Source organism: Rhipicephalus sanguineus, chromosome 1, assembly GCF_013339695.2.
Source record: "Rhipicephalus sanguineus isolate Rsan-2018 chromosome 1, BIME_Rsan_1.4, whole genome shotgun sequence".
NCBI classification, from domain to species: domain Eukaryota; kingdom Metazoa; phylum Arthropoda; class Arachnida; order Ixodida; family Ixodidae; genus Rhipicephalus; species Rhipicephalus sanguineus.
In genome coordinates this window covers 288,509,633-288,534,334 of record NC_051176.1, presented here as the reverse complement: position 1 = coordinate 288,534,334, position 24,702 = coordinate 288,509,633, and the positions used below count along the sequence as shown (strand labels likewise).

Sequence of the window (24,702 nt, the reverse complement as noted above, 5' to 3'; positions counted from 1 at the left end):
GAATCTGCTTGTTCCGGTATAGCGATTACGTGTTGGCGAAAACCTTCATACCAGCTCGGTAAGGCTCTAAAATGGCCGCGTTATCATCGGTGTAAGAAACTGCCGGGGCTCCAAAGGCTCCATCATTTGCCCAAGCGGGGATGGTGTATTCACTAGCCCAGCATACGGCAGGTTTCACTAAGGTCATGCCACCTGCATACCACAATGCCGGAAGCTCTGTGTCGATCTTTGCAGGAGACATATCGAAGAACGACAAACTTATGTAGTCAATACGATCAACAATTTTCATGATAAGCTAAATGTTTGCTGTGCTAGCTGATTAACCACATTTATTCGTTTTCCAAACACTCGGGTCACCATGCATTAAAGTGTAAATACGGTATTTCCATTTTTCATTTCGTCGGGGTTTTAACGGCGCTCGGCGTATGTTATCACCCGGAGTATACTCCGGGTGATAACAAACAAACTATAGTTTGTTTTTAGGCGCTGGATAATATATAAGGGGCAAAATTCACCGAGAGAAATCGGTCATTTTATGCCACGTTGTTTGAATCAAGTGTGTGCCTTTTCGCAGTCGTGTACCTTCTAGATACAGAAGACCTATCCTCTGTGCAGGAACGATAAATCAGTTCCAAAGAAGGCGTCACCTGCCGGCTGCTCCCGCCCACCATGAGTAAGTACACAATTGGTTAGACCTCGGCTATGTTTCCAGAGGGTGCCTCGATGCCAAAACTTCCGCGTAGATCGAGGCACCCTATGTTTCCAAATCATAAAGTGCCGATACCGGATGAATGTGTAAGCGTCTCGGAAAAGCGAATGAATCCTACATTCTTAGTTTGAGAAGCTGCTTTTCTGAAAGCGCACGCTTCAGTATTTATGCGTAAGAATGTTTCAGCGTAGTTTGTGCACTCTTTAGCTCTTTAACTTATAACTCAAACAAGATTTAAATATTAATTGATACACCTTGGAAAGGCTGCGCCTCTGAAACCAGCACGAACCGTATTCACCAAGCCGGCATGCCACCAGACGTTTTGTCAGGTCTATACACTCTCTGTCAAGATACTTCTACATATGCTTGATATCTATGCTATTTTAAATGAAATATTTTCATTGAATGAAAGTCACATAATTAACTTTGATAAAGCGTTAGTAAATATTGTGGAAAAACAGATTCTTGCATACATTCTCGTATAGTAATAGACTTATAGTAACATTGGGTACAGTAACTATGTCGATTTGATTCTAAGCGTGTAATAAACAGCGATATCATGTAAATTTAAAGTCCAATCTTTACTGCTGTTTTTATCTTAGCGCGGCACCAGGAAATACCTTTTAGAAAAATGTTCTAAATGTATGACTATATTTAGCGCAGCCCTAAGATCACCAGTTCGCGCCACGCGCGTTCTTGTGCGTGCGCGCGATCATGTGTGACCACAGATTATGTACGGACCATCTTCATTCACAGGGAAGCAATATTTCGCGAGAAACGCATATTAAATATTCACTTTTCTCATGATCATATTTTTATGCTTTATTTCACCAATATTCTTTATTTATTTAGCAAAATTTAATTCAGGACAACGTCACGCAAATGGAAACACACGCCGCCAGCAAAATAAAACCTAAGAAATCAAATTGCTCGTGCAGCTTTTTCGTCATTTACAGGAGAAGTGGCCTAACTGAAACCCAAATTTTGATTTGTTTTATATTTTATTGTACCGCTGATTAGAAGGGACTTTAAATCACGCTCTAGCAGGCTTGGGAGACAGCTTTCGCACAGGCAAATATACTAGTGAAAACGCACATCGCCTTTATTGGTGATGTGCGTTTTCTAGTATTAACTCGCAAACAGAAAGCAAGACTACAGGAGAACAGGCGTGGAAGATCAATATTGAGGAGGTTTCCGCGCTCACCATCAGTCGGTGTAAAATAGCTTCTCACACGTGGCCAGTAATGATTTCGCCAAAGCCATTCGTCATTCCGCATCGGTCCTACTTCTTCCTTTTATGTGTTTTTTTAATAAAAATATATTTAAGGATGGGTTGGTGTCCATATGTGGCACCAGCTACTCCTTTTTTCTTGGATGTCAGATAGCGGCCTGGCGGTCTAGGGGTTGTGGTGCTCGACTGCTGACCCAAAGGTCGCGGGATCAAATTCCGGCCGCATTTCAGTGTAGGCAAAATGCGAGAGGCCCGTGTGCTTATATTTAGGTTCACGATAAGGAACCCCCGGTGGTTGAGCTTTCCGGAGCACTCTCTCTCGTAATCACATCTTGATTTCGGGATCTTAAAACGCAACAGTTTTAACTGCATGGTAGTTGTCGTCTTAAAGTCGTCAGCGATCACAAAACTAGACAAATAAACACACGGATAAACATTCAGTTGTGAGTAGCCACCTCTGTGTCACTGTCTCTGCTTCTGCCTCTCAGTTTCTCCTATTTCGACGTTTTAGTGGCTCTCTTAGCGTGAAACATTCACATACTCAGTCTCAATACTGCAATATAAATGTTCATACATGCAACATATTCAAAAAGATGTTCACACGGCAGATATCAAGCACTTAAATGTTGCTCAGAAGTGCTTATTCACTTTTTGTCCTAATACGACTGTGACATTCTCGGCCGTTACGAACACATTTAAGCTTTGTTTTGTTTTAACGGCACAGCGTATATTTATGCACGTGTTGACTGTTTTCGCCTTGGTTTTGCTATGCAACAGTTGCTCTTCATTTTTTTATAACATCACCGTCTGTACACATATATGTGATTGTTTATGTTGTTTTGACTGTTATGTTATTATGTGTTGACTTACGCTAAGTTGTATATTGTATGTGCTGCGGGTTAGTTGCGCTTAGAAATTTGAACCATATGTGCTCTGCGTTAGACACCTCTAAGAGCTAAGGAGTAGCCGGCGCCTTATTTGTGCGCCAACATATCCTTGCGTCATGTCAATAAAAGAAACGACTGAAGTCAATGGTTAAGCAAGGGATAAAATAGCGATGTCATATAGAATGAAAATGCGACAGTGGCACTGGGGAGGTTTATTCACTAATCTTCATCTAGGTAGGTGACGCCTTGACTGGTATAGCCTATGTGAAGCCTGGTGCTATAGGCGGAAACCTCGGGGTCATCCAGATACTCAAGTGTTACAACAGTTACAAATGTAAAAAGAAAGACCCATTTGGACACCCAATAACGAAGAGACGCTGTTCGCGGCAAAATCATCTTTGATTTTTATTTATTCATTTATTTTACTGATTCTGATGTTACTCCTGTAACATCATCGGCTAAGCATTTTGCCTTGTGCGAATCTATGAGATGCAATGCGCTGCCTTTTGGTTGAGGCTGGTGCATTTTCTCTGCCCTTTCAAAGGCAATCGAGTTTCCACGGCACCTGTTTCGTGGAGCGTCCCGTTTACGGAAGTGTCCCATCATCCCACACAGCGGGCGGGAATCTACTCGTCCAACAAGTACCTCTCCTTCTGGCTCCTCGGGTCACTGAGCATCGCTCTGCTGCTGCTGATTGTGCTGCTCGGCTACTGCTCCAGGCGCGTCGCACATCGCCGAGCGTCCAGGGAGCAGGTGCGTATTCGTCTCACCTTCATTCGCTGTTGGCTTCTTCGCTGCTCATTTGCAATGAACAAACCCACGCCGTTTCTTCTTCCACTCTTACCCAATATCAGGTCACGGGTAACCTGCTCGGTATCCTAAAATAGCATAGGTGCAATAATATTCCGTCAAGATTTAAAGAGTTCTCTTTATAACACGGCGCACATAGGTACTCGTTAGGAATGACCTCCCGGAATGGCGGTAAATAAAACTCGAAGTGCTTGCAACGTGGTTTCGCCTTATGAAACTGCACATGTTTCTGTCGGCTGCACTGCGCAGCCGACAGAAACGGATTGTCTTAAAGGTGTGCTGGAACGGTGAAAGTATAAGAATGAAGAAAGTTGCTGCATCCGAAATAGAAAGGGGTAAGGTGAAACGACTCGCCACGGTGGTCTAGTCTGCTGACCCGAAGGTCGCGGGATCGAATCCAGGCCGCGGCGGCCGCACTTCGTTGGAGGCTAAATGATAGAGGCTCGTGTACCTCGATTTAGGTGCACTGTAAAGAACACCACATGGCCAGAATTTCCGGAGTCCTCTACTACGGCGTCCTTCATAATCATATCGTAGTTTTGGAAAATAAAATGCCAACAATTATTAATAAGTAAGGTGAAACGAAAGCGAAAAGGAGAGCCGGAAAGACTAAACAAAGATGTCAACAGAAGAATGTAAAAAAACGCGAGTGTACTGGAATAACATCGAAAATTCATATACGGTAAGATGGAACAATGGGCGTGTCGGCAAAACTTCACAGAGATATATAGCGCGAGTTACACAGACGAAAGGAAAAGAAGGGGAAGAAGGGGACACAACTCGGTGCAAACTTGTGAGATCTCAATAGAACCGCGCTCATGGAAAACACGGACACAGTTCAGGCTGATGAACACATAGACATTTATTATGCTTTTTTACATAACGGCGAGCCCACCAGCCGAATCTTGCAAATAGCTAAACAAGACAAATAACGCATTAGAATGCCAATACAGCACACACAATGTATCGTGAATGTGGCGCCGCTGACTCACCGCGGGAGTACGCGAGAGCGAGCCACCGAGCCTCAGAATCGTCCCCACGGTCCTCCCGTGAGAGACGACCGTCAACTAGCGCGCCAAGCCCCAAAAGATACCGAGTACTCTTACTCATGCGCCCGCGTAACCTGGATGGATGGATGCTATGAGCGTCCCCTTTATAACGGGGCGGCGACAAGTGTGCCACCAGGCTCGACAAAAAAAAAGAGTCACAGTTTCGCCGCAAGGGCGAAGCAATGAATGCGATAGCAAGAAACTAATGCTATACGAAGTGAGGCTCGCCAATGGATACTCTCAGTTTGAACAGCGCTCCTGTTGCAAAGGCGGCCGAAGCAGCGAAGGAAGCTAGCGTGCTTCAAGTGTCGAGCTGTGACACTCGATAGTTCGCGCTCGTCGTCTGTTTGTTCGTTTAGCGGCGTCCCTTGAGCTCGAGTGACTTTCGTACGCTCCGTAACATGAGCGTGGACACCACAGTGAAAGCTTGAAACAACCCTCTTCCCCTCACCACCAGAAAACCGCGCGAGCAGGCAGCCGAAGGGCAAGGTTCTCCCTGCGCAAATATAAGAAGAAGCGAGCGAGCTCGCCGACGACTTTTAAATGCGCCCGTCGTGCTCCTAGCGCCATCTCGCTGGTAATGAAGAAACGCTTATAAGCGCCGGCCGTAACGGAGTCCGTCCAGCGGTAAAGGGTTTGTATATAGCGCTCGCCATTAGCTATGTGGAGGATCTGCGTGTCGTGGCGTAGCGGTTAGCGCCGCTCGCTGCGGAGCAAGAGGTCCCTGGTTCGATTCCGCGCTTGGGAAGCCTTTTTCTGAATTACTTTTCTTTGGGGCTTATATATATATATACGTACTTATACATATACGGTGCATGACGGCGACGGCAAAATTCAGCCGAGACTGTCCATATAATTGCTATCGCAATAAAAAAAACCTTTACTCTTCTTTTTCTTAGTGTTGGCCTAGTGTCTTTACTTCCATTAAAACAATCTTACTCCAGAAAAAAAGAAACTTAAATTTTCAGTTCCGTTCTCTGCCCTTTAGGGGCAGAATGTCCTTTTTTTTCCAATATTTATTTTTGTCCTTTCTCTCTAATTTTCTGCCACCAATACTCTAACCGTCTCTTACTTATTTCAAACGCGGGTGTGTTCGGCTTTCCAAGACCTCTCGCCACAAGGGCAGCGCCACCTAGAGTGCCTCGATGTCCTCCTCGCCCACCGCTCCGTAGGGAGTGGAGGCAACCGCGTCGTCTGCTACGGCGTCCGCCATTTTCACGCCGGCTCCGATCTAGGGGCGCATTGACGGCGCGTGTGAGCTGTTTGCAGGCGGTACGGAGGCTTTGCGTAGACTGTAATACTGCGGAAATGCATTAATGTGTTATCATGGTTTATTAAATACTTTTCCTCATAATTTACAGTCTAACAGCACTATGAAATCCGCCGCTTCACACGATCATATGCTTGTGCCTGAAACCACTTTTAAACGCCCTGCGACCGTTTGTTGGCGTGTTAGTTTACTTACTATAAAACGAAAACGGCGTCGTTTGACACCGGTTGATCTTGTTCTGCGGGTGTAAAATAACACATTGCTCAGGCTTTAGTGTAGAGCAACGGGTAATCGAAGGTCGAATCACCACATTACTTGGCATTTCCGCTCTTCCGCATTTCCACTCTGTTCGTGAGGCAGCCCACAGCTCCCTCCAATAAAATCATGTCTATTGCCGCTGCTGTGTCGCCTGTAGTAATGCGTTCATCTTCAGGTAGGACTGAGAGTGTAACGCGTCCGGTCGTTTCCTTTGGTGCCTTTCTGTGGCGATTCAAAGCTGCAAAACAAAAGCAAGTCATCAAACTACGTCCTGTCGGCACTATTAGGCTACAACTGACTTCAACGCTTTAACATTTCTCTCACGATGTTCTGCAGATCCCCGTTTATTTGTTACATTTACTGTGTATTTAAAACAGTGGAAAGATGTAAATTGCAGTAAAAATAACTTTTATTACTACGTAATTACTGCCACCTCGTTACTCTGTTTTATAAAGACTCATGAACATTTCTATACGCTCGGAATTACAGCACGTGCAGATTTCTTTCGTTACACTCGCACTGGAAGGATGTTTGTGTAGTTCGATCCTTCTCTGCCACTATGCTATGAAGCAAAAAGAAAAGCCTGACTGACATTCTTTTTTCAGGACTGGCACACCTGCCTTTATTTCTACATGAAGCTCGCTAACGAGCATGTAAAGGACGTACAAATACAATAATTGAGTCGCCATATAATCAAGAAATAAAAGCAGCATGCGTATGCGTCAGCACCATAAGGACGGGAGGATACAGCCGGACTCAATAGTAAATATTGTTTCCTGGAGTGCTGAGAAATTATATAAGAACTTACGTCTGAAGCGAAACACTGTCGGCACAGCATTTGGCTTTAGCTTCTTCCATCCGTATGCTCTTTTTTGCTCGAAGTTATCCCCTTCGAAATGAGCCTGCACATGGATTGAAAGTCGTAAAACAGAATGTACCATAATATAGCGATCTAGCCATCAGTGTAGCCATGTAAGCTTTTTATTCAGGCAAACAATGTTTCACACAGAAGTTAATTCACATTCTTTTTCTGGTTGTTGAACGCCGTATGACCGAAAAACTAATCAGCTTGAATTGCTTGTTACATCGGAAGGTCGAAAAATATCCTCTAATGAATACAACACATTATTATAACTAGAGAAGACAGCGTGCAGCATACCGTCCCAGTCTCTTGGCGTACGAAAAGACACAGCTTCGGTAGTCTTCCACGTCACGTGCAAACTTGCGTGCACCGAGTACGAATTAGGACTCCAAACACAATTTCTAAAATTGGTACAGACACGCGTAGAACTTTACAATGGGATTTGTTTTCTGAACATTTTGAAGTCACAGCTAATAGTTAGTGTAACTTGTAAATCACTTCGTACCGCGCTGTTTTTCCTCAAGAAACATTCTCCCGAACGCGATGTATAAGAGAAACTTGATTTCAATCACCACCCTCGGTGTCATGGTCTCTAGATGGTTAAGCACAACACAGGAACACCGAGGATAACGAAAAATTGCTTTATGCGAAAAAACCACTAAACTATTTACATAAGAAGTAGTGAAGAAAGCCCGACTATATAAACAAACATCCCTTGTGCACACTATCCCAACAACTAATAAAAATATTTACAGTTTCATCACGGGTTACTCGCGTTGACGTGGCAGCTCCGGTGCTGAGGCGACGAATTGTCGTGTCCGCGAAGTGCGTTGCTTCACCGGAGCACGACCGTCTGTTGCACCGTCGGGTAGCTGCAGTTGCTGGTCAAAGACACGTCAGGTACTTGCTTTGGCTGTACCGCTCGTCGTCCGGTGCGCGACCCACGGAGCACAGCCGCAGAACATCTGCGCGTCCTCAGGAGAAGGGTCTCGCTGATGCGCGCTGGTCGCCCTCCTGGTCACGCCTCCCAGGTCACAGTACGTTGCTGCGAAGGCTGGGGCACATTTCCAGGAGCTGTGCTGGCGGACCTCAAGCGAACGCCTTGCCACGACCACCGCTCGTCCGTGCCTCTGCCCGTTCCAAGCGCGCTCTGCCTCCCTCCTTCTGATGATGATGATGATGATGATGATGATGATGATGATGATGACCTCTCACTAGTGGCGCTTACCCACAAAGGGGGATGGGCCAAGAACCGGGCGGCAGGATTTTGAGGTAAATACTTGAGGCTAAAGATAAACGTTGTAATTTTTTAGTGAAATAGATAAAAAAAAAAAACAGAGCTAATACTTGAAAATTCCGCAGAGCACACAGTCAGTCTATCAGGTGTGATGTTTGACGGATGTAACAACGGTTGGAATTAGTACTGAAAATAAGCCAATATAAACTAGCATGGTAATCTTTTGGTTTCCTGTATGTAAGCAAACACTGCAGAGTGGACCTCCCTGTGGCTATAACCTAATGTAATGCCACCAAATGATAAAATTTGCGGAACATTGATTTGTAATCCTAACTTTTGAAGGGGAGCGACGAGGCATCTTTTTCGCTGATTAGAATACCGGTGACAGAATAAAAAGAAATGCTCTATTGTCTCTATTTCACCGCAAAACTGACATAACGGAGACGCGCTGAGTCCAGCTTTGTGTAAGTAATAATTCAACTTCGGAATTCTGCAGCGTAGTCTGGTGAAAGTAACTTCTACTTGCCGTGATACACACCACTGCTTATTCCAGCCAAATCTTAGATGTGCAAAGTCGCTGAATTGATCCCATGAAAATTTGCCTATTTCATTAAGCAGACACGCATTTCGAAATCTTATTGCTGTCGCGTAAGCAGTATCGGGTATAATCGGTGTAATGGGTCCCCTTAAAGATATTGTGGCTAATGTGTCCGCCATCTCATTTAAATATATTCCGCAGTGGCCTGGTACCCATAACAGCTGAATTTTTCGCAAGTTTGCCGGTACTAAATGAGTAAACATGTTAATGAGCGGTAAGTTTGTCGCCGAAGAGAGCGCCGAACATACTGAAAGAGCATCTGTAATTATAACTGCTTCTAATTCGCTTGGAGGAAGCTTTCGTAGAGCCAGAACAATAGCAAATAATTCTGCAATGAAGATAGGTGTGTAATCTGGAAGTCTAACAGGAAAAGACCAGTCAAGAGAAGGAGAGAAGATGCCTACCCCAGCCTTTTCGTTTGATACAGATGCATCAGTCGCAATTATGTTGTTAATTGTCAGGTGCGCAATGTAATCTTGCAACTGATCATTTAAATACTGTAATGGCATATGTTTCGCATTCGGAGGAAAAATATTATCAAAATCTATGTCAAGTTTTGAATGACTTGTACGTGTTGAGCCAATATGATTAATTTTAACTTTCAATGGTTCAAGCAGCGCCTGAACGAATATAATTTGTGGGGTGTGTAAGCGCGACCACTGTTTTTCAAAAAATAGGCTTGGATCTTTCATAAAAACGTAAAATAACTGATTTTGAGGCGAATTATAGATGTTTAAAAAGGTTTGAACTGTAAGGATTTTGAATCTGTTCATCAAAGATGGTATTCGCGCTTCGATATATAACATATTATTTGCCACAAACTTGGGAAGACCAAGGCACAAGCGCAAAGCTTCCCTTTCTAGTAGTATTAAGGGTCTCATTTTATAATTCGCACTTCCAGAAAATAATACACACCCGAATTCCATAATAGGCCGCACATACATTTTATAAATCATTATCAATGTATTTCTTCGCAACCCTGTTTTCCTGTTTGCAATCTTACGCAGCCACCCCATGGCGCGTGTTGCCTTGGAGCCAACTTGTTCAATGTGATTCCTCCAATTTAATGTTCCATTATATATGATGCCTAAGTATTTAAGAGAATCAACTTGGGGAATGATTTCTTGACCATACATTAGTGAGATGTTGACCGGGTCCCTAAACGAAAACGCGAGAAGCGCGCTTTTGTTGACGTTTAATGACATATGAATATCTTGAAGCCATGCTTCTAACATATTTATATAATTTTGTAATGTCTGGTAAAGAGAGTGCAAATCACTATTGGTTGCGAAGAATGCAATGTCGTCCGCCTACACATATAATTGAATATCGCGATGGGTTGGAATGGAGCTCATTAAAATATTGAACAAAACAGGCGATAGCACTGCCCCTTGTGGCACACCGCGTTTCTGCTTATATCTGTTAGAAGAACAACCCCCTTGGAAGCAATAAAATTCTCTTTCCCTTAAAAACTCTGCAACCCATGCCGTTATGTAGGTTGGAAATTGGTAACGTATCATCTGTTGTATTAGAATTGTATGCTCCACCTTATCGTACGCCTTCGCTAAATCTAGGGTCACTAGCGCACAATATTCTCGTCGGTGCCGAGCCAGCTGTATGCGACTCTCCAAGTCCACGTGCGCACACCATATGGAGCACCCAGATCGGAAGCCAATTTGACTTGGGTTTAGAATTGAGTTATCATCAATATATTTTATTATTCGTGCATTCAAAACTCTTTCTATCAATTTGATCATGTTAGACGTGAGAGAAATTGGCCCTATATTGTCAAGCTCAAACCCAACTCCCTGTTTTTTCAGTATCGGAATTATTTTGGAATGCTTCCAGTCTGCAGGTATCCAAGAATTTTTCAACGAATAATTGACCATGTTACGGATTTCATGAGGGGAAATTTCGTACAACACTTTTATTATTGTAGTGGACACCCCATCCGGCCCTGGTGCTGCAGGAGGTAAATGCCTTACTACATCCGCCAGTTCTGTTAATGTAACCTCACTGAATTCCTCACCTGCCATTGGATTTACAATGTGCATAGGCATAATTGACATGAACCTATCTTCTAATCCTTTAGCGATATTTTCTAATAATTCAGAGAGTTCGCGAGGAGAGAGAATTGTAGAATCAATATTTGCTGATGGTGGTATGATTTTTCTAGAGCGTAAAAATCTAAAAAGCGCCCTGTTGTTTTTTGACTTAGAAAGGTAATTAAATTTGTTGATATCATAGTCATCTTTTGCTTTGCGTACAGTGCGCTTAAAATCTGCTGCCATGTATTTGTAATCACACCAATTTTTGGGGGACTGGTTGAGTAGAAGTTGTTTCCACGCAGCCTTTCGTTTTCTATAACCCCTCATACATTCCGCATTCCACCATGGGCTAAATTATCCTTCTGTGTTCGAGTTCAATGCAAAAGTTGAATTTTTTAATGATCTTTTTAATACCGCACACAGGCTCATTGCCCTAATATCTTCCTGCATGTCCTTGCGATGAATGAAAGTAGCCTTTAGGTCTTTTTGTACTTTAACATAATTTACGAATGAACCAATTTTTCCAGTTCGAAATATATTCGGGAAGTTAATTTCGAAACTAATAGGAAGGTGGTCACTGTTTGAAGCGCAGTCTAAAGTATTCCAGGAGGATATACTTAAGGAGGAGCTGGCAAAAGTCAAGTCTATAGCCGACTTAGATTGACCTCTGACAAATGTAACAACTCCTGTATTCAAACAAGATAAATAATTGTCAAGAGTCCATTCCCACAAGCGTCTTCCACTTATATCTGTTCTAAATCCCCAAGACACATGGTGGGAATTAAAGTCACCAGTCAGTAGTATATCCTTTCTACAGGAGGCTGTCATGACATCTAGGCATCTCGTGTCCTGTACGCCTGCCGGGAAGTATGCATTAACAAAAGAAAAAGGAGAGCAGTTCGGCAATGTTACGTCTAACACCAAAATTTCGTAATCATTAGCCATACACTGATAAGCTATTTTGGCTCTGTGACTAAACTTATTTGATATTAAGAAGGCCAGTCCACCACCTGTGCCAGGTCGATCCAAACGAAATACTCGGTAATTTCCTAGGTAAAATTTTTGACCGTCTGCAAGCCAGGTTTCTTGAATAGCAATTATGTCTGGGGAAAATTGCGAAGAAATATACGATAAATCTGTGATTGCCGACCAAATCGATCGGCAATTCCACTGCAAGATTTTTAGTGAGCCTATTTTGACGCTAGAACCGTAGCAGAAACTGCTTGATCCAAGATATCTTTTTTCAAGAAGTCTTGTTTCGAGAGGTTCTCAAAAAAGTCCTTTTTTGACTGGTACTTTTTCGATTTCGACTTTTGGGGAGACATTTTTGAAGGGGGGGATCTGGTGCGCTTCAGCGACTTTTGAGATTCCGTGTCCATATCTGTAAAGTCGTCAGAATCATCTGTTATAGGTTCTGGATCAGCCTGCACTACCTTCTTGGCAGGTTCAGCTTGTGAAGACACAGATCGCTTCTGAGTTGTTAGTTTTTCTATTTCTGTACTCTTTGAAACCATGGAATCCTGAGAATCCTGACATTTCATAGACACTGTACTAAGACTTTGTGCCAGCTGATTTGAAAACATTTGTGCAAAGGCTTCAACAAGATTGTTCGCGAGACGTTCCATTGCCTTTTCTGTAGCACTCTCTATGGCCTCTGCGATAACATTTCCAAATGATGCATCCATAGTAGCGACATGACGAGCTGTTACGCCTGCATAGCCTTTCGACCTTTCATTAAGTTCCTCAACTGCTTCCCTCCGGGAGCAGCGCCTGCGCTCCACAATTTCCAGTATACTCAGTTCTCGTTCTTTTGCCACACAATCTGAAGAGTCTGCCGGGTGCATTCCTTTACACAAGCAGCACTTCTCTTCCTCCGAATTGCAGTCGCGGCTGTCATGACTTTCTCCACACCGACGGCATCTAGCACCTGACCTACACCCTTTTACACTGTGGCCATAGCGCCAACACTTGAAGCATTGTAGTGGTCTCGGGGATAGGGACTCTACCTCGTAGATAAGGGGCCAGGCTTTAATCTCTGATGGTCTTACTGTACCTGCAAAAGTCACTATCACCGATTCGGTCGGTGATTTCCGATTATCAATCAGTCGGGTGCACCTATAGACGGAGACTGCGCCTGCTACCGAAAATAAGTCCAGAATTTCTGCAGGTGTCAGGCTTGTATCTACCCCGCGGACTATTCCTTTCGTACATGCAAGATGTGCTGGAATAAACGGGCTCACCGGATGCGTTGCGAACTCCGAACAATTAAGCAGCTCTCGGACGCAATCCTGATCTGGAGAGCAGCAAAGGATACCACCTCGACCAAATTGACGGACCTCAGTGATCTTCTGGAAGTGAGAAGAGGCTTTCCGAAGTTCCACTTGAATCGCCTTCGGATTTTTCATCGGAATAGTACCTCCATCGGTCGGTACCATAGCCACAGGGACATTCTTGACTCCACTGCATACAAAGGAATCAATCGGCCAATCCTTGGCCGGTATTGAGGCTAGCCAAGGGGATTGCCCTTGGCCAGGCGAAGAAAAAGACATCGAGATAGTCTGACTCGCTTGCACTCAGAGAAAATCTATACCGCCCCCCAAAAGGAGCTATGAAATCAAAACAATCCAAGCTCTCTACTTAACAGGATCCTGCCGCCCGACCCAGGCCCATGCCTGAATGTGAAGCAGCAGCTCGTGATGTCGCCGGCCACGTAGCCTCTCATGCCTCTTCTTCTCCCTCTTCTTTGCGTTCTTTCTTCAATTCTCCCTCAATGTATGGTCTTCTTCTTTCTCTTTACTCTATATTTCTTCGTTTGACATCTGTCTTTTCTCTCATTTCTTCTTCCTCTACCTCTCCCTCTTCTGCCAGAAGTCAACAAATTCATGACACTCGGGCTACAAAAGTATTGCAGAATAAACAAATATATTGAGGGAATTGCGTAATACTCACAATGCACACAGATGAGGTGTTTGTAGGCTGCCACTTGTCGCGCTTGATCTTAGCCACCCAGACAGTTCTCCTTTTTGGGCCCCTCGGAAAGGGGCCCAAAAACCATTGCTCGAGTGGTTTGAGCACAGTGGCACACAGCAGCCAGGCATTTCGCGTGACAGCGCTCAAAGAACGCCGTAGTTACACCCGCATCAAATTCCTGCTGACTACTGCCACGTAGTAGCCACGTCTCGACACGCATGCTCGGCGTGAAAATGGTGGACAGTGCTACCAAAACCGGTTTCGGAGTTCAATCAAAGGATGTCTCCACTCTCTACGGAGGGGCGGTCGAGGAGGACATCGAGGCACTCTAGCGCCACCTAGAGTCACTGTATATGCTACCTGTAGCATATACAGTAACTCTAGCGACACCACGGAAACAGCGCCATCCTTCGTAAGGCGGCGAATACGCGAACTACACCAAAGGACGCGCGGGTCACAAGGTGTGCGAGCAAGGTCACACACAATCAAGTGTCATTTAATAGAAAAAACCACACATTTATAATACGCACCCACGTGACCAAACCCAGGCCCTGGGTATGCACAACAAATTTATCAAAAAAATCAAAGATGTAAAATGTACATTGCGCAGCTAAGCATGGTGATAGCAGAACAGACTGCTGGGCTAGTTGGCTATCCATGAACATGCTATACATTGCGCTATACTCTTTTAGCAACCATGGTGATAAACACAACAAAGCCAAACTCCAAGGAAAACTCAGAAAAATAAGGAAACAAAGGAAAAACAAAACGCCAAACTGCGACCAAATCACTTATTTTGTAACTTGGAAAAACAGCGCCACGAGAGATGATTCACAAGAGAAGAAGCACACAAGACAAGATCTGACTGACGAGTTCTTAGTCAACACTTGTCGCGTGTGTTTCTTCTCATGTGAATCGTCTCTCTTGACGTTGTTCTTCCCATTTCTAAAATGTGTAACAAACCAGCCCAAGGAACCACACTTCCGAAAATGACTTAGGCACGAGGCAATTGGCGAGTTTTACCCAAAATCTGACGCAACATCGTTATCAAATAACGAAATGGAAGGCTAGCTAACACATTTGTATGCCTTCTTGCTTATGTAGTATGCCTCAATTATTTCGCATGACAGCGTTCACGGTGTCTGAAGAGCGCAATAGTACTATCGAAAACCTGACGGCAAGCACAATAGCGACAACGCAAAGAAAGGTACTAATGCGTAAACCCTTCAAAGAAATGTTCGTCATACACTCATGTACTCCAGACATAAGCGGCCAGATAGATAGATAGATAGATAGATAGATAGATAGATAGATAGATAGATAGATAGATAGATAGATAGATAGATAGATAGATAGATAGATAGATAGATAGATAGATAGATAGATAGATAGATAGATAGATAGATAGATAGATAGATAGATAGATAGATAGATAGATAGATAGATAGATAGATAGATAGATAGATAGATAGATAGATAGATAGATAGATAGATAGATAGATAGATAGATAGATAGATACCAGTCAACCTGAGAACCGGGCATTTTGCAATTCTAGACTGTAAATACCGGCAATTGTTCCTTATGTTTAAAAACTTTCGCGAACTCTGAAAATAATCAATGGGGTATTGAATATATCCCTACACGAAGAGCTGTTACTACTAGCATTTGCCAGCGCTACACTGCCGGAACCGGAACATATGAGGTACGAGAAATGTTATGATGATGTAGGACTTCCAAAAATCCCTGCTTTGCTGTTCAGTGTTTTATTCAGGGTCTTGTGTCTGCGACGTAAAGATGACGTCCACTCAGCGTTTTACTATTTTGTTCAGGCCAAGAAGAATAATACGCTACAGTAAGGACACCTATTCACAGATTGCACTTTCTAGTCGCGCCTTTCGTTCCTGAAGTCCTTCTAAATAGCATTTTTTTACTCCCGTCATTCGCAAATTCCATATTCGTCCCCACGAATTTCGTTAACGTTGATATTCACATAGACTTTGTTAATGTAAGGGAGGATCTTAAAACCCCTTACGACTTTGCAAAGACAAATACGCAGAACGACATTAAGACGTTCCTATGAGCAAAAGCTTTGTGATTCTTACCCCAGGATTCCGGTTTAGAAGACCTTTCGTGCCCATTAATGATTCGCGAGTGGCTGGCGCCTGTCGACACCGGCAGTGAACTGACATCGTTTATTCAAGGGCGCCTGCTTTGATACCGGAGAGAGAGAGTAAGGTTTATTGTGGCAGAAAAACTGAGAGGTCGACTTGAATCAATCTTCTGACCTGATACTCAGCGTTAGGAAGGGGGGGGGGGTTGGGAAAGAGAGAAGGTGTTGATGATGATGAGGAGGAAGGTGGCGATGAAGAAAAACCTTGAATGTCCAGAAACTATTTGTAGTCTCTTTTCGAGTTCTGTCTCGCACAGTTTCTGCATTCTTAATGCTCGGGTCTACCCGAGTCATAGGTCGGCAAACTCACTCATGAGTCGACTCAAATCGACCCAAGAGTCTGAGTGAATTTGGGTGAGTAATAGTTTGGTGAGTTTGAGTCCTAGTGAGTCCGGTTGAGAAAAATTTTGGCGAGTCTGTGTCCGAGTCAGCCCTAAGCGTAATATATTTCTGGAGGGAGTGTCAGTAAGGCCCACATTTTTTGCCGACGTATGGTTATATCTACTCAACTTCAGCATTACTATCAGCCTTATGTTGGCCCACGTGTATACTCACGCCGACTCGCACATACTTCAACGCACCAGCGTTCATAAGACAGCTCATTATTTATTGATCAGAGGCGTGAGATAAGGACGGGGGGGGGGGGGGTCATGACTTCCCCCCTGCAAACCCTTCAAGGGAAGATCTTGATAAAAATATATTGTGTGAGTCATCTCTTTCAATAAAAATGTCCTTACTGGATTGCAGCCACTGATAACTCATATTTGAAGGTATGAGATCAAAAGGTGCTAAGTAGAGCACCGATTATGCGAGATAATGGTGTTAAAGAGAATCGACACCACGGTTGAAGAAGTCAACTATACGCTAACGGACTCATGAGTCGACTCACTCAGACTCAGATTGAGCCAAGGCATGAGTCTGGCGAGTCCGTGTGAGTAAATATTTTTGTGAGTTTCAGTCCGATCGAGTGAGTCCGGCTGAGAAAAATTTTGGTGAGTCTGAGTCCGAGTGAGTCCTAAGTGCAAAATATATTTCATGAATGATTCTGTGTGAGCTCCACCTCTTTTTCCGACCTATGACCTTAGTACGTGATACACTTTACGCAACGTTTTTTCATAGCGACCATGTCATCTCTTCCTTTCCAGGCTCACGTTCTCCCAGGTGCCAACGTTGCCCCAAGAGCGGGCCGCTACCTGCGGCCTCCAGTGGGTGACCCACACTCTCGCGAGATCCTTCTGTGTGCGGCTTGCCGTAGCGCCCAGGATGAAATGTTCCGTTTGGCCAAGGCGGCGCCCGTTCCCGGCTCAGCCGCCCGCTGGAGTCCTCCACCTCCCTACACTCCGCGATCTGTGACATCTTCGAATACTTTGCCTGGAACACAATCGCACTTGTGACGAAAGGACATTGCGAGAAAGTTCTTTTGTTTGTACAGTGCCAACAGCCAGGGCAATTATCGTGGCTCTGGTCATGACGGATGCAACAAACGTTGTTTATTTGTTGTGCCAAAATTCTTGCTATGTACCAGACCGAGCGCAGTGTTCTACAGCCATCTCAGTTTATCTCTCCGACAAGAGAGCCTGCGAGAAAATAACAACGTAAACTCTTTCGCTGTGACACATTCTAATGCAAATTTTTAAACGACGATCACCCACCACCCGCTGGTCCTTGCTCACAATTTATTCTACTTTTGTTTGCTCGCGTAACAGCGACCAAAGTGCATTCGCACAAGTAGGCAGGATGGACAGTGCTAAATATAGCTGCTGTCAAAGCTGGAACACCGGTCAAGTTCCCCGTTCCCCATCCATCGGCGGTCAGATACACTAGACTGGCAGAACAACACACGTTACATTTATTTAGATAGTGTCAGCACGGTGATGTAGCATTCCTCATTGAACCGTTATCATCAGGTATATCCGTTAGCTTTCCCTTGGTGAGCGATCATCACGACCGATAAGCAAAGAGAATAAAAGAGCGTGTTTAATCACGTGTTGTTATAGTGCCAAGGATGAGTTTTTCATAATAAAAAATTAATGGCTTGGATTCGTTAAAAGCTTTATTCAAAATATGACGCTACAAGCTGCGTTACATGCCACACTTCTGTGGCCGCAATATTTCCTACTATCGTGTAGCAACAAAAACATTCGTGTTGTCTTAACCACTGGATGAGACAGGCGTAAGAAAATACTCGGGAAAACTTTCTCAAAATATACTTTTACGCGCAACCACGCTGTGCGTTGGCGGAATGAGCTAGTAAGACGATTTCCCGCGTAAGAAACGTCTCTTGTCGATGCCTAATGGAGCAGTTACGCCCAGCTCAAAGACGACGGCCTGGCGCATTTTCCCGCTCACTCGCACGAAACCTGTTTGATATATTATTTATAGATATGCTGTTAAATCGCCTAACGCATGGTAATAAGGAAAAAAAAAACAACATAAAGCGCTTAGCAAGTTGATACATGTTCATCTCCTAATAATTGAAAGTTCTACGTGTTTTCCACGTAACTGAGGTCACAGTTAGGCTGCTCGTTCACCTATGATCGCATGCGAATAAAAAAAAACTACACCGTATCTTTCAGTTTGCTTCCTTACATCCCTTTCAACTTACGGGACACTTTCGAGGTGCTGTATTACCTTGACTACAAGAAAGAGCCATCGAATTCGTACAAAACCTCATTACAAGCCTCGGATTTTGTGATACAGTGTGTATATATTGCATTCGGCTTTCATACCTCCGGATACAGAATTTCTAGGCGTTTGAACTGAAAGTCAGAAACGGGTGAACTTCGTTCTAATACATTCAGGGGGCGCGAACTGCAATGCAACAGAAGAAGAACATCACGTGGCTAGAGTCGCTGTGCTCGTTCACTAGTTTACGGCGATGGACGAGGGACCACGCTCAACCCAGGACCGGGCGTCTATGAGCTGCGCTCTGAAATTCGATTTGACCAGAACGTAGGAATAGGCACCCTTCCAGTCCAACTTTTCCGTAAACCATGTAATGCAAACACAACGACAGTAGCACGTTTGGCTGGAGCCCGATGGATACATGGTGTAAATAAAGAACGTATATGGATGGATGTCTACTCTGTCATATAAATAGGTTCAAAAGAATTGCTGTCTTACAGATGATGTTATTCACACTGCAGACGAAAAGGACGCAGTGAGCAGCAATGATCCCCCACGATTACGCTCTCATCCAGCACCATGCCATGGCTAATGTTAGCACTTGGATCACGCTCGGTGATCGAGTGAGGGATATGGCCCCTCGTGGCGCCCCTCGTGGCGCGCTGCACTGGCAGCGAATGCAACGTAGCAGCGGTTTAGTAGGTTATAATTATGCTGATGCCAGACTGTCTTGTTGTTGTTTTTATTGTCTTCGTCTGTTTACCTTTCACGAGCTTCACGAGTTCCGGTCTAATCTACAGATTCCCCCATGCACGATAGTATGTTTACAGTTACACAAAGCGGCAAAGCAGACAGTAGAGTTACTTCCCAGGTGAGAGGAGGCGCAAGGGGAAGCAGCGGAAGTTACAGGACGCTTCTTGTCAGCGGCCACATCAAAACAATAGGCCGAAGGCAGTCAAGAAATGCAGGCAAAGATAAGCGGAACCTGCTCATCATCGGACGTTGTTGGTCTTGGGAAAACGAACGCTGTTCAAATATTTATCCTAGTGTTTCTCAGGGGCTTCGGCAGAAGGCGAACCCGCCTCCGCTGGGTGGAGCCGAGTGTGTGCTCCTCAGGGCAGGCGCTCACCGCCGAAGATCATCCGTTCCAATGTGTGTAGATTGCCCCATCGTACCTCGGCGCTGTCGGGCTGTGTACGTCGAGGAAAAGCACGACGCGTCCTCCGAAGAAGTTTCATACGCACGAGAAACGCCGTATTGACTTGCATAACATCTGCACTGTTTCTTTTTAATTTAGTTTCTTCAATGTCAGCGCAAAATGGAAGAGTTTGGCTATAGCCGGGATGAAATTCTGCCTAATTTGAATATGTGCAATGTCCAGAAAATTCACCTTAAGGAAATGCCACTGAGAGAAACCAAGCATAGAATAAAGCGCTTACTCAAAAATTGATACATGTGCATGTTTGCATGTGAATGTTAGCACGAGAAATGAAGTTTTATGACTTTGATAAATAGTACCTGCATTATTTTCTCGCCTATTGCGATTAATAACACTTTCATCTCGTAAGATTCACAGGCGTGACTGGTAAGGCATTTTTTTTTTTCGTGAGGCACCATATGCGGTCACTATGTGTTGAAACATAACCGTGGAACAAAAACTATATTTGAGAATCGGCGTTTCCTGATTTTAGACGTTCTGGAGATTGGTATCGATATGCTTCTCGAATGCTGACGTGAAATCCCCTTGAGAAATGACCCATATATGAGATCTGGGAAAGACCTTCTTTCAAATAGCACTGTTAGTCAACATTCTGTACAACTACCCCTGCTCCCACGTTCTTCCCTGTCTCGCCCTTTGGGGAACTAAATTTCGCCACTGCAGCCCGCTAGCTGAGGTGAGTTTGAGACCCCTGCCTTAAGGCATTATAGCTGGGAACAGATCAGTTACCACATGAAATGACCAAGGGCCGCAGCAAAGTTTTGCGCTTGAAAGATCGATCAAGTCTTCCGTCGGTCTTAGAGCAGCATTTCCAGACCACAAAGGCGCCCATTGAAGTAGAAAAGTCAAGCATTAACAAACCACAAGTTCGCGTTTGCCGTGGACCCCATGCCCTGGAGACGTTTGTCCTCGGTAGGGCATACTACGAAACAACTACCTTATTAATGGACGAGGCAAGGGCTCCGCAAACAAGCGTGTTGCAGCTAATTACTTCTCAACGTCTATATGGATGACATAGAAAACATTATTTACCAGATGGCGAGGGAGGCACTTCCTTAGCGTGAAGTCGATGTTTTGAAGCAAATTCAAAAGCTACAAGTTTTACTCGCCGACTTGAAGCTGCATTGGCAGCTAAGTACGCACGGTGTCGCGCTGATAAGCATCAGGACGCGGGTTCGATTTCCGGTCACCACGGCCGCATATTGATGGGGAAAATACAAGCACCCGTGTTCGCTGAAGAAGCCCAGTTGGTGAAAACTAATCCGGAGTCCGCCCGCTAGCTCGTGCCTTGTGACCATATCGTATAGTTTTGGCACGTAAAACCCCATACATACATTATTCTTACTTGTAGGTTGATATATTCGGCGTCACATGTCCCGAAGGCCATAGCCCTAGGCTGAAGTGAAAAAGTAACTATTGAAGATCAGATAGTGGCAGGGGGAGAAACGTCCACAACGAGGCACCTGCTTTTTGCGATAATGATGCTCAAGAGAGGAGAGCTCGTAGAAGTGAGGCAGCTGCAGAATCTTCAGTGGCAAAAAAAGAGCAGGAAGAAAAAAATACAATAATAGAAAGCGCATAACTTGTAAGCAAGGGTAGTCGATTTGGCGTGCTTAATTTTGCCAGAAAGCACGCGTTATTATTATTTTGGCAAGTGAAATCAAGACAGCGATTAAGTAGGAAACATGTTTACAGGCACATTTTAGCCTTTACTCATCCGCAATGATAGTATCACACTCCACTCTTACTATCTTTTGTCTGGTATCAATCACTGATCACGAAGTCTAGGCACTTAACTGGGTTACATTAATTATTGCAATTTTATCATTACCTTACAACACGTCTTGTGCGACTGTCCTAGCTACAATGGGCAGAGACGATCGCCCGCAATCGCTCTACTGATCACAATCGCAATCGCAATCACTCCACACTGACGACCAATCAATGTCGGTAGCAACTATTCTGGAATGTCGTTCTGAAAAATGATTCTCAATGAAGGGGACGGAAGGATTTGTTCGTTTTTAAAAAAACAACAGAAGAGAGAGAATAAAAATAAAGGAAAGGTGGGGAGGTTAACCAGGGTTGAGCCCTGTAGGCTACCCTGCGCTGGGGAAGGGGGGAGGAAAGTTAGAGAGGAAGAGAGAAAAGTCACTCTTTCAGCCGACGTAACAGTTCCGCGTTTGACATCACAAACGGCGAATCAGTCCGATATCCTTGAGAAAACGCAACAGCGCTTTCGTTGCCTTGCGTAGCTGTGATGGGCAGCCCCATGGTCCCAATATTTTCGCGACAGTGAAAGCGCTTCCATCCATTTGATTTAGTGCAGTGCTGAGGTGAAGCCTCTCGTTTGCGTATGTCGGGCAGTAACACAAAAGGTGCTCAGTAGTTTCTTCAACGGCACAGTCGTTGCACTCGGCGTTGCCGGCCATCTCTATCTTAAACGAGTAGGCGTTGGTGAATGCTACACCCAGACGCAGACGGCACAACACTGTATCTTCCTCCCGGGAAGGACCAAGTAGTAGCCGCAGTCGTAGAGATGGGTCGAGAGAATACAGTCTATGGTGTGTGAACTGTGATGTTTGCCGCTTTTGGAGTGTCATGTTCTGCGCCAGCTTATTTAGGTATCGAGCCGCATCAATCCTAGATAACGGTATAGAAACAAGGTTCGTCTCTACATGTGCTTTTCTGGCAGCTTCATTGGCGAGGTCGTTGCCGGAGATGTTTTGCATCTCCCATACAAGTTGTTCGTACGATCCGCAACGAAGTACCGACGAAATACATTGTAGAGCCGCCTTTGAGTCGCAGAATACTGCCCATCGATTAGCCGGTTGTCGCTTTATATAATCGACGGCACCTCGCAGGGCAACAAGCTCCGAACTAGTCGATGTGTTCACGTGACAAAGTTTGTAAGTGAGGTTGATGTGTCGTGACTCGTGATGGGATGACGGTGGCGCCAGTGGAGCTGGCCTGGGTGGTAGAGCCATCCGGGAATACGTGAATTCTGTCAGCATAAAAAGTATGCAAACAGTCCAGAGCTGCTTGTTTCAAGGTCAAGGTAGAAAGGGCTTTCTTGTTTCTGATTCCTGGGACGGAAAGGCGCACTTCGGGTTGAAGTAAGCACCACAAGGCGGATGGCGAACGCGCCGAGGGTGTGAAACCCGATGGTAGCAAAGCGCGGTGAGAGCTGACGACGTTGGAAAACGACGCCTGTGGTCGTTGTTGTGGCAGGTACGGGAGATGGCTCGACACCATCCGTGAAATATGTCGAATATGCGGTCTCAGCGCGTCGGTTGTGACGTAGGTCGTAACCGAACGGGCCCGAGCCAATATAACTGTTCCGGCTGTTGAGGTGCTTCGTGGTAGACCGAAACAAACACGTAGTGTCTGTGCTTGCACGCTCTGAAGTGCTCGCATATTCGACACGCAAGTTTTAGAAAGCAGAGGAGAGCTATAGCGCAGTAGTCCAATAAAAAGTGCCTGGTATAGCTGTAGCATGGAACTCAGTGATGGATCCCATCTTTTTCCGGCGATGAATTTCAGGATGCGTAAAATAGATACGAGCTTCGCTTTCAAGTACGATACGTGAGGGCTCCAGGAGAGGTCTCGGTCAACAATGACACTTAAAAAAAGAGATTGCACAAGCGCCTGCAGGCTAACAGTGATGTCTCACACCAAACAGAAAGAAAGAAAGAAAGAAAGAAAGAAAGAAAGAAAGAAAGAAAGAAAGAAAGAAAGAAAGAAAGAAAGAAAGAAAGAAAGAAAGAAAGAAAGAAAGAAAGAAAGAAAGAAAGAAAGAAAGGTAGTCCGATCGACCGACTGACTGACGGTAACGTTCTGTGTGTGTGTGTGCTCTCTCTCTCGCTTTTTATATACATCCTCTCACTTTCAGTCAGCAAGGTTTTGACATTAGGGCAGCACTGAAGTTGAAGTAGTTCAATCGCAATAGGGATGCAAATTGGAAGAACAAACTGTTATTGCGAATCACCTTGTCGGTTCAGACTGTCTAGTGTCGTGTGAATGCCGTTTGAAACAACTTAGGGCTATGCAAAATTTGCGCGTTCAACTAGACAGAAACTTCAGAGGAAACAATTTCGTAATTGGAAAATGCCGAAAGCATTGCAAAAGAGCTTCCTGTGCCTCACTCGACTTGCACAAAATAGATCGCGTAGACTTTCTAAATTGTGTTTGCTGTGTGCCGAAGCCTAGAAATCGTTCGAGTAGTTTGCTTGTTCAGTCTAATTTATGGACGCCTATTCATCCTTTTTTCGAGCAGCACTGGCTCTACAGAAAACCAACTAAAATATCTGCGTTGCCTAAAGTGCGCCGTCGACTGTCACCTTTCACACGGGAATTTACGCAGAATAGGAGACAGGCAGACGGGATTGCCGTGTATTTGCATGCTGAACGGGAAGTATTTGCGATAACAAGCGTCCGCCAAAGTTTCAATGCCTGACTGAACACCAAGCGCTGAACGTCACAAATAAAGGCACGTCTTTTTATCCCAGGTGACAGCATGCAAACAAAGGGGTATTTTGTCAACCGGCTTACGCTGAGCCTAACTTTGATCATTTTTTTCTTCTTCAGTGACAATATTGACCCTCTATAGCTCCAGCAAAAATAAATAACTTTCCTCAAAATTGCCAATTTGTGGAACCTGATAATGGGTTCGAATGCCTAACAAAGCTTCATAAACTTTCAACTGAAATCTAGCCCAAAAAAGCATAAAACCTGCGTAATTATCTCAATGGAGAGCTTAAA

The 24,702-nt window shown here is 44.6% G+C and overlaps 1 protein-coding gene across 1 annotated transcript; it reads left to right on the top strand.

Annotated features, from left to right (window-relative positions):
- The first annotated feature begins 669 nt into the window (after positions 1-669).
- LOC119383156 (uncharacterized) lies at positions 670-18,525 on the top strand. Its single transcript, XM_037651175.2, has 3 exons — positions 670-673; positions 3,372-3,580; positions 17,246-18,525. The coding sequence occupies exons 1-3, from the start codon at positions 670-672 to the stop codon at positions 17,492-17,494; spliced, it is 462 nt and encodes a 153-aa protein (XP_037507103.1). The 3' UTR covers positions 17,495-18,525.
- The last annotated feature ends 6,177 nt before the right edge of the window (positions 18,526-24,702 follow it).

What these genes read in the sequence shown, in the direction of transcription:
- LOC119383156 (XM_037651175.2), top strand. An exon ending in GCCGAGCGTCCAGGGAGCAG is followed by an intron (nt 3,581 to 17,245) that starts GTGCGTATTCGT and finishes CTTCCTTTCCAG; the next exon opens with GCTCACGTTCTCCCAGGTGC.